The 11,128-nt window shown below is 39.6% G+C and overlaps 1 protein-coding gene across 1 annotated transcript in view; it reads left to right on the top strand.

Annotated features, from left to right (window-relative positions):
- LOC126267637 (protein adenylyltransferase Fic-like) overlaps window positions 1–10,125 on the top strand; it is a 44,852-nt gene extending 34,727 nt beyond the window's left edge. Inside the window, exon 4 of the mRNA XM_049972939.1 lies at window positions 8,443–10,125. Within this exon, the coding sequence (XP_049828896.1) occupies window positions 8,443–8,965 (523 nt within the window). The 3' untranslated portion in view covers window positions 8,966–10,125. The remainder of the gene's footprint in view (window positions 1–8,442) is intronic.
- The last annotated feature ends 1,003 nt before the right edge of the window (window positions 10,126–11,128 follow it).

The raw sequence follows: 11,128 nt of genomic DNA on the forward strand, positions 1-11,128 counted from the left end.
CTGAAACCTTCCAGTATCTCCAGGCTTCTTCCATGTATACAACCTTCTTTTATGATTCTTGAACCAAGTGTTAGCTATGATTAAGTCATGCTCTATGCAAAATTCTACCAGGCGGCTTCCTCTTTCATTCTGTAATCCCATTCCATATTCACCTACTACGTTTCCTTGTCTTCCCTTTCCTACTATCGAGTTCCAGTCACCCATTGCTATAAAATTTTCATCTCCCTTCACTTCCTGAATAATTTCTTTTATCTCATCAAACATTTCATCAATCTCTTCGTCATCTGCGGAGCTAATTGGCATATAAACTTGTACTACTGTGGTAGGTGTGGGCTTCGTATCTATCTTGGCCACAATAATGCGTTCACTTTGCTGTTTGTAGTAGCTTACCTGCATTCCTATTTTCCTATTCATTATTAAAGCTACTCCTGCATTACGCATATTTGATTTTGTGTTTATAACCCTGTAGTCACCTGACCAGAAGTCTTGTTCCTCCTGCCACCGAACTTCACTAATTCCCACTATGTCTAACTTTAACCTATTCATTTCCCTTTTTAAATTTTCTAACCTACCTGCCCGATTAAGGGATCTGACATTCCATGCTCCGATCCATAGAACGTCAGTTTTCTTTTTGCTAATAACAACGTCAGTTTCCTTTTTGCTAATAACAACGTCCTCCTGAGTAGTCCCCGCCCAGAGATCCAAATGGGGGACTATTTTACCTCCGGAATATTTTACCCAAGAGGACGCCATCATCATTTAACCATACAGTAATGCAGTAAAGCTGCATGCCCTCAGGAGTATGCCCAATTATTATATAGTACTGTATATTTTTTGTGTCCACAATGTTATCTGAAAGTGGAATTACAGATAAGAGTATATCAGTAAGATGTTTAAAAGACACAGACTTTATGAGACTAAAGAATAGTTCCAGTACCTTGAGCGGACCTCTCTGACACATTTGACAATGTGACTACCACTTTCTAATGTGGATACACTGTTACAACAACTAAAAACAACTAGCCCCTTGTCGCACCTCTGTTAAAGCAACTGCAGCTGTTCTTTGTCATACATTTTAACAGTTTTGCAACTGCTTCAGCCGGAATACCTGGGAACCATGAACAAAACTATGATTTCTTTGCTGTTAACACTAACGTTTTTTTTTTTTTTTTTTTTTTTTTTTTTTTTTTTTTTTTTTTTTTTTTTTTTTTTTACAAGTTTTCAGTAAAGGCAACAAGGCTTGAGGTGACCAAAGGTGCGCTGTGTATTTGCAGTTTTTTCACATATAATGTATCATCATTGTAGCTCACATCTGAAACTTAATGATCTCCAAAGTATGGTTTGATTTGATTTATTTATTTATTTACTCATTCATTCATTCCCCCAGGGATCATCTCACAATGATATAGGATTTGTCAACATAATACAATGAAAATGAATAGTGTAAAATATGTCAGTGTGCTTTTAGGAGGATAAGACAGCTGTTCCGCCATGGCCTTGAAGGAACCATTCCTGCATTTGGCTGAAATGATTCTGAAATCCACAGACAGAAAGAGCAAATTATCCCTCTTGAATGTGATATCAGTGTCTTAACAACTGCATTTCATTTGGATGGTTCTTAGTTTTGTGCATCATCACTGCACGCAGTAAGGACGCAACTGATGAAGTCTGGACAGCAAACATGCTGCTGTACCCCATGTACTGACTCTAGTCTATTTGGGATACTGACTCCAGGACAATAAACATGCAGCTATGCCCCATGCATATCTTAATGTCCTCCCTCAGTCCACCCAAAAAACTGAATCGGCTTACCTCAATGACAAATGATATTTGAACTCCACAAAAGGTAGTATCCTATGACTATAATATCAGTGAGTCATATTTGGGATCAGCCAACTCATTCAAGTAATTTGTAGCAATATGAAATGTAATTGTCATGTTGGCTCAGTCAAGAGTAAAGCAGGTGGTAGGCTTCAATTTATTGATAGAATATTGAGGAAGTGTAATAGATCTACAAAGGAGATTGCTTGCAGATTACTTGTGTGACCCATTCTAGAATATTGTCCAAGTGGACAATATGACAAGAGAGGATATTGAAATTATATAGACAAGGGCAGCATGAATGGTCGCAAGTTTGTTTGACCTTTGGGAGAGTGTCACAGAGGTACTGAAGAAACGGAACTGGAGGACTCTTGAAGAATACATAAAATATGCCGAGAAAGTCTATTAGCAAAATTTTGAGAACTGGGTTTCAATGATTAGGAATACATATTACAGCCCCCTATGTATCACTCATGTAGGATCATGAGGACAAGATTAGAATAATTACAATATACACTAAGGTATTTAAACAATAATTCTGCCCGCATCAATAAATGGATGGAATGGGAAGGAACCCTAATAACTTTGGCAACAGGACATACCCTCTGCCATGCACTTCATAGTGGTTCACAGAGAATACATGTAGAAGTAAGTGTAGATGTAGATGTAGTCTTCATCTTCATCATCACCACCACCACCACCACCACCACCACCACCACCACCACCACCACCACCACCACCACCACCGTCATCTTCAGTCAGAAGAGTAGTTTGGTGCAGCTCTCCATGTTAGTATCTCCTGTGCAAGCATCTTCATCTCTGCATAACTACCACAACCTACATTCATTCGAATGTTGGCCACATATCAGGGGTATATTGAAGTAACCACCAACTATAATTATGAGTTTGGCTCCTGTTTTATAATGAGACTAAAGCTTTCTTTGGACTGTTAGTAATATATCATTCAAGTCGGATGGTCTGTAAAGGGAGCCAGTTAAACAATGGAAACTCCAGATAGGAATATCAACAATGTAGGAAAAGATAGGTCACTACTTACCATAAAGATGACACATAAAGTTGCAGACAGGCACCATTGAAAGACACTTACACAAAGCGTTCAGCCACAGCCTTTGTCAGTAAACGACACACTACACACACACACACACACATCTGCCAACTTCAACATCTTGGACCGGAATGCAACATCATGTGGAATGCAAGCAGCAATCTGGAGGGTGCAGAGAAGGGGAAGGGCTACTAGTGTACTGTTGGGAGAGAGACAAATACTGTCAGGTGGAATATGCAGGGCCTAGACTGCCAACAGTGCAGAGTTAGGAGATTGTAGTGCAGGGAGTGTTGTGGGGCAGAGGGACATGGAAAAAAAGGAGCAGAAAGTGAAAGGAGCAGGGAAAGAAGGGCAGATGCATTGACAGATCTCTACAAATAAACAAGGTGAGAGATACAAATGGGGAGGCGATGATAAGATGTAGGGGGTGGAAACTGTTGGGTGTAGGGTTTGGGAACAGTCTGTTACCGTAGATTGAGGCTAGGATAATTATGCCAGCAGAGAATGTGTTGTAAGGATGACTCCCATCTGTGCAGTTTAGAAAAGCTGTTAGTGGAGGGGCTCGTTTAATGAAGCAGCCATTGAAATCAAGCATGTTGTATTCAGCTGCATGTTGTGCTACAGGGCGATCTAGTTTGCTCTTGGCCACTGTCCTTTCCTTCACAACCTCAACACCTACTCTCTCATCCACTTTTATCTTGTCCTCCTCAACCCAGTGTGCTACCTGCCTATATGTTGACTTCCTCCCCTCTGATGGTTCCATCTGCCTCTCTGTCCACATTAAACCCTCCAACCACCAACAGTACCTGCATTTCATCAGATGTCATCCTTTTCACACCAAAAAATCTCTCCCATACAGCCTGGACACTTGCGGACAGTGTATCTACATTGAAAAGAACTCCTTTGCTCAGTATGCTGAGGGCCTCATCAAGTCCTTCACAGATAGGCACTATTCCCCACACCTAGTCTGCAAACAGATCTTCTGGGCCATTTCCCCATCTTCCCACTACCTCCAAGAACCAGCCACAAATGTGTGCCCCCTTTATCGCCCAGTACCACTCGGACTGGAACAACTGAACCAGATCCTTCTCCAAGGCTTTGATTACCTATCATCATGTCCTAAAATGAGGGACATCCTAACTGAGATCCTGCTCACCCTGCTACAGTTGTTTTCTGTTGTCTACCCGACCTCCACAACATCCTAGTCCATCCCTATGCCACTTCCATTCCCAACACCTTTCCACAAGGATCATTTCCCTGTGGAAGACCCAAATGCAAGACCTACCCGATCCACCCATCCAGCATTTCGTATTCCAATTCTGTCACAGTTTTATCCTACTCCATTAGGCATCAGGCTACCTGTGAAAGCAGCTACGTCATTCACCAGCTCTGCTGCAATCATTGCACAGCTTTGTATGTTGTTATGACTCTGACAAGCTGTCCACCAGGGTGAATGGCTATTACCAAAGTGTGGCAAAGAGCACAGTAGACCACCCTGTGGCATACCTAGCAGCTGAACATAACATGCTGGATTTCAATGGATGCTTCACCACCCAAGCCATCTGGATCCTCCCTTCCATCACCAGCTTTTCTGAGTTGCGCAGATAAGTTATCCTTACAACATGTTCTCCACCTCCATAATCATTCCGGCCTCAACCTATGGTAACATACTGTCCTCACACCCTCCAATCAACAGTTTCCATATCCTCTGTCTTATCATCTCCTCCCCATCCTCATCTCCCACCCTCCTTGTTAGCCACCCTCTGCAATGCAGGTGCCCATCTTTCCCTACTCCTTTCCTTTCCTGCCCCTCCCCCCCCCTCCCCGCCCCAACCCACCCTACACAGGCCTGCCCCACCACAACCTTCTGTTATTGTTCTATTGACTGCACAATCTGCCAGGCAGCATTCCACTCTCTTCCTCTACACATGTGTAATAATCTCTCTTTTCCCTTTCCTCCCTCCTCCTTCCATCCTATGTGAAAGCTGCATTCTGACTCAGGCTGCCGGAGTGGGTGGTCATGTGTGTGTGAGGTGTGGTTGCTTGTGTACATGAATGGTGTGTGTTTCTCTTTTTCTGATGAAGTCTGTGGCTGAAAGCTCTGTGTAAGTGTCTTATTGGACACACAGTGAACTACGTCAGTCATAGAAAATCCAAATACCTGAAATGTAACCATCCTGAACAAGTTCTCAGCACCGGCATCAGCAGCGACCAAAAATATAATAGAATGAAGCACTGACTTGTAAGAGGCAAGTGCCATCAATTGTCCCAACAGTACAATGTTCTGTTTGTTATAGCTGCCCAGCTTCCATGTGGCCATTATCAAAATAGTGCAAGCCTAAACTCAAATGATGCTGCAGCACCATTGTTGACGTGTATGACGTGTATGGAGCACTTGGTAAAAACCCTTAACTCAATAAACAACTTTGGAGCGGTCATTAGCATTGGATTCACGGTTTCACCCATGTCCATATCCTGAGCATTCTTCAGTGAATTACACGTGGACACCAATGTCTGTGTATGTATGGATGGATATGCGTGTGTGTGTGTGTGTGTGTGTGTGCGTGCGTGCGAGAGAGAGTATATACCTATCCTTTTTCCCCCCCTAAGGTAAGTCTTTCTGCTCCCGGGATTAGAATGACTCCTTACCCTCTCCCTTAAAACCCACATCCTTTCATCTTTCCTTTTCCTTCCCTCTTTCCTGACAAAGCAGCCGCCGGTTGCGAAAGCTCGAAATTCTGTGTGTGTGTTTGTGTGTTTTATTCATTGTGCCTATCTACTGGCACTTTCCGACTTGGTAAGTCTTGGAATCTTTGTTTTTAATAAATCTTTGATTGTATTCCCCGTAAATATAGTAGGCATTAGTTCTTTTCTTTTCAGCAGCTTTGTAGTTTACCGCATACATATCTCTATTCTTTCTTGACATACATTAAAGTTAACATTTATTTGAATACCAAGACTTTTGGCTTTGGAGCTGCTTTAGGATCAAGTCACTGTGTTGACAAGAAAAGGCAAAGTCACTTGTAGATGCTGTAGTATTTATTTTACAGATGAAGTACATAAAACACTTAAAAATGAAACACTAAAAAAATAAAATAAAAGTTTGACAAGTATCCTGATAACTGGATTTTCTTTTAATAGTACCTGTGGTCAAATATGTATTGTATAACATTGTTTGAATGTACTTGAAAGCTGAGCACTCTCACATGAAGGTTGTGCAGGAATGAATTACTGAAACAGTCTCAGTGTTCAAAGATAGCTCGTGATTCAATATTATGCTTATTGTTGTAAATAAACACAAAGTACACTGTCTTTGGTTTATTGCCCGACATAATTACTGCAATCTCCTTCGCCCCAGAAACTCCATTCTTTTCCAGTAAGTACTCTTTGGAAGCATTTATTAATGGATTCTGCAGTTTTGAAGTCTCCACAGCCGATATTCTGCTGTGGATGTTCCACAAATCCACAACATATTTATTGTTAGTACCACTGCCCTGTTGGAAGATGAAATCATTTTCACCTATACTTTGCAAATCCCCATAGGATATGCGGTGAGGGGGAGGGTACTTCAAGTACCTTTCGTGAATCAATGTCATGTTGTCACTATTCCATCCCATCTTTTATGCACCCCAAACAAGCTCTGAGTCACCTCTCTACATTATAGTTGAATTTGCTGTCTTTAGGGTTTTTGTTGTAACTTTGAAACAACTAAATATCTCAAAATTGATTCATTGTACTAAAAAAAGGTCTAGGTCAAAAGTTAATGTAATGGACAGCAGTCTCTGCTACAGCTGGCTGTCACCCAACCACCACTCCTGTGTGGGAAGGGTCAGCTATGTATTTTCAAATGGGAACCCATAATTTTTATTGCATGTTCGGATATGCACCAAAAAATATCAACGATTTACTCAAACTGTTTCCCATTCATGGTAGCTGGTGCTGTTATCGAAAGGTATCAAGTGTGTCTGTTTTTGCAATGAAGAACCAAAGCATTTGATTCTGTAGTTCATTTATAATGTGAATGTGAACCTTTATGTTCTGACAGTTATTTATGTTTGATATTTACTGTAGTGTTGCAAATTTGATCGTACAGCACAGTGTGGTTCGCTGCTTCAGTGTTTGGATAGAGACTACATTTCAGAATAACAACATAGATCTACTAATTTCCTGTTCTCACCAGGATGTTTGATATTGGTGAGACCCCTTGTCTCCCATCATTGGTGTGCTTGCTTTTGGTGAGGCCCTTGACTTTCACCATATATGTAATTCACAATGAGCTAATAAATGTATCCGAATGGAAGGTTGTCAGTTTGAGCATTTATTGTGAATTCCAGTTAAGGTGCGAGGCGAGGGGACTCATCGTCATCAAGTACACCTATGGTAAGAGGCAAGGGGACTCACCAATATCAAGCATCCAAATGGGATCTGTAAACTATTACATCCACATTTTTGTTCCTGCATCACTTTAGGCATAGTTTCTAACCAGACATTGAAACAGCTTACCAAACTGCAGTGTGCAATCAAATCTGCAACACTAAAGTAAATTTCAAACCTAAGTTTCAACCATTACAACATATTGGTTTACATTTACATCATAAGTGAAATGTACAATCAATTACATTGATTCTTAATTGCAGCAACAGGCACACTTGATATTTGTCAGTTACAGCACCATCTTTTGTGAAACATTGGTCGAGTAAACCATACTTATTTTTTGGAGTGGAATCTGAAGACACCATAGAAATGGGCAAAGCTGACCCCACCCATGCAGGAGGGATTGTTAGAAGGTGGCCAGTTGTAGCACAAATAGATATCCCTTTTAAATAATATTAACTTTTCACATACAGTGCATCATTTACAAGATATTTAGTTGTCTCAAGTTAAAACGAACAACCTGTGAGTTACAGCTGTAACTCTGTATGTGCTAATCAACCTCTTAGCTGCCGTGCGGCCGCTGGCAGTGAAAACTCTTATCATTAAGCATGTGGCAGTCAGTGTGTTAAAAATACCACAGAAATCACAAGAATAAGTTATACCTTTGATATATGAAAGATTATATTGTTTCTGTTAAGAGCTTAATAAATAGATGTATATTTCAAGTCATAATACTGGTAGCAAAACTCTTCAGTGTCTTTTCTTTTTATAAATAAATTATTTCAGTATTAGATTAGAAAAAATATTCTGGAAGATCAACATAAATTGCTAACAGCCACAGCTACTAAATATGACACTCAATCCCACTCCATGGGAATAGCTGTTACACTAATGGTATGTTCATTTGGAGAGACTGGCACATGAGTGTAGCCTGTCCAATGCTTGAAGAGGTAATTTTTAGTTGAGTGTGTCGTCAGGCAAAGTTCCAACTATTCTGCACCATTGTTGGGTGATATGTTGGAGGCATGCTGCTCTAAAGGTCTAGATAATCTAGGTTTCAAAGATGCCTTCTCAGGAGCACTTTATCTACTGCCGTTGCCTCTCCCAATCAGTACACAAAATAATCTGGGAATGTAACTTACCTAATGTCCACTGTAATAAAGACCTTTTCTTGTTTACAGGCTTGGAGCAGTAACTGTAAAGGATATCTTGGAAATTCATCGCAGAGTAATGGGTTTTGTGGATCCTGTTGAAGCAGGGACGTTCCGTCGGACACAAGTATATGTTGGTGGCCATGTACCTCCAGGACCGCATGAAATTCAGGTTTTGATGGAAGAATTTGCACAGTGGTTGAATTCAGAACAAGCTGCTCATATGCATCCTATCCGTTATGCAGCACTGGCACATTACAAACTTGTTCACATCCATCCTTTTACTGATGGTAATGGGAGGACATCTAGGTTGTTAATGAATGCAATTCTTATGCAGGCTGGCTATCCACCTGTTATTATTCCAAAGCAAGACAGGCAGAAATACTATCAATATTTAGAAATAGCAAATGATGGAGATGTTCGTCCATTTGTGCGCTTCATTGCAGAATGTACTGAACACACATTAGATTTATTTTTGTGGGCTACAAGTGAGTATGCAGCAGAGTTACCTGCATTGGAACAAAAACAGAGAAGTCGAATTATTGAACTATAATAAAAATTGAAAATGGATCTAGCCAAAAACACTTCTGGCAGCATCGCCTTTTATCTCAAAGCTTTTTATAATTATTTATGTATTTATTTTCCTATAATTGTTTTCAGTCTTCAGGACAAATTTTTTCCATGACTGCTGCTGAGTAACTTTCATAAGACAGAACTGTCATTTGCAGGACTTTCACAGGCAAAGCACTGCCGTCTTGTCTGTATTCATCAGGTTATACATTGAAAGGCTCTTGTGTGTACACATTCTACAGAAAATATATTTTGTAAGAATCAGCGTGATACTTTTACTGTTACAGCTGTGTGCTGGGATATACGACAATGCATTTTCTATACCCAGTAGTGAACTTTTTAAATCACATGATCTGAGAGTTGTTCAGAATTGAAAGTTTAACAATCTCTTAGATGTTGTTTAGTTGTAATTCATTTTACGCACAAGGAACGAGTGTGCTAAATTAAGTTTCTAAGAAACTGTTGTCCTTACCTGATAACTTACATCAGTATTACAATTTACAGCACATAAATTATGAAGACTTAAAAATCTTAAACTGTGATGTGGTTAAGACCACCAGCATACTTGTAGTTATTTAATAATGTACTTATGAAGCAGTTTATTTATTTTTAAGCACATTTTCCAGTGTGAAATACCATCACTTATGTGCCAAAGATAATTTTATTGTGTCTGTGATACTATCATTGTTTTCGTATGTCAAATTAGCACATCCAAATCCTTTTATTGTGATAGCAGAAAACACTAACCTCAGCTTTTAGCCATTATTGTAAAGGTTGTGCAACAAAACTTGTCAAGGATGTCATCCCAGCAAATGAGGAGTTCAAAACAAAAGGAATTATATAAAGAACTTGGAAATGCCATTATATTTCTTATCTATCATATCTATTTTTGTTTCACAGCATACTGGAAATAATGTGTAGTATCATATGAATGTATTGCTTAAGGATTTCTGCCCTTCTTAAACATGATCTAACCTCTGACATATGATTTTGTAAGTGTGATTAATTCTGGAGATGATGTAGCCACAATATTTGAGAAGGTTGACAGATACCTAGATGGTGATCCACTTGTTTTTGTTGGACAGTGACATCGAATACTCTTGCAAATGTATTTCAAAAAATTAATTAAAGAATGCAACAAAGTTCTCTCTCTCTCTCTCTCTCTCTCTCTCTCTCTCTCTCTGTGTGTGTGTGTGTGTGTGTGTGTGTGTGTGTGTGTGTGTGTGTGTGTGTCCCTCAATACTTCTCCTTTCCTGCAGGCATTTTCAAGCACATTTTGAATTCAGAAAAAAATTGGTAAGTAAAACTTACTTTAAGAGTCTTTTTGAAATTTACTTTTAATATAATGTAAATTAAATTCTTTGAGAGCTGTATCTTCCACTTTTACTTAATTACATGGTCCAGTACTGATCAAGAGGAAGAAAACTGGGGTTAAACATTTAGGTTGTTAGAAAGTAAGCTGAAGCCCAGATTTGTGTCAAATGGAAGTCTAGCGTCTTATTATGGTGCCACCTCACTTGGTTGCTGATCCTGGACTGTTTATCAGCGACATGCTATGGCTGTAAATGACCCAAGGACAATTAGTATCCAGTAGATATTGGGGGGGGGGGGGGGGTGTTGTAGAATTTGTGCAGATCAGAATCTGATTTGGTGACTGATGCTGTCCACTGCACTCTATTTAATTATATCCATCACCTCAAACAACAACCCCCCTACCCCTCATAGCATTCTGAATCGGATACAAATTATCATGCGCCCTCTACTTCTGCCCAAGTAGGTTTCTCTTCCCAGAATATGTTACAAATCCAGACCTCATTGTGCGAGGATGTCATCTGGGTCTCTTGCTTCACGTTTGTCCATCTGTTCTTGGTGGGATCCATTCTTTTGAGATAACCAAACTATGTTGGCCTAACTTCAACATAAATCTTGCAAATGGGTTCATTAACTCAACAAGAAGTTCCTGTATAGTATTAATTTTAATGGGACCCTCTTATCCTAGAGACTTTCACAGATAACATATTAATTTTATATCCATTTCTCAGATATCATTAATTTATTAATTCATGCATGTCTGAAGTTCAAATTCAAAGCAATGTGTCTAATATGTTGTTCAAATTGAAGATTACTATATTGCATTTCATTTGCA

This window comes from Schistocerca gregaria, chromosome 4, assembly GCF_023897955.1.
Source record: "Schistocerca gregaria isolate iqSchGreg1 chromosome 4, iqSchGreg1.2, whole genome shotgun sequence".
Lineage (NCBI taxonomy): Eukaryota > Metazoa > Arthropoda > Insecta > Orthoptera > Acrididae > Schistocerca > Schistocerca gregaria.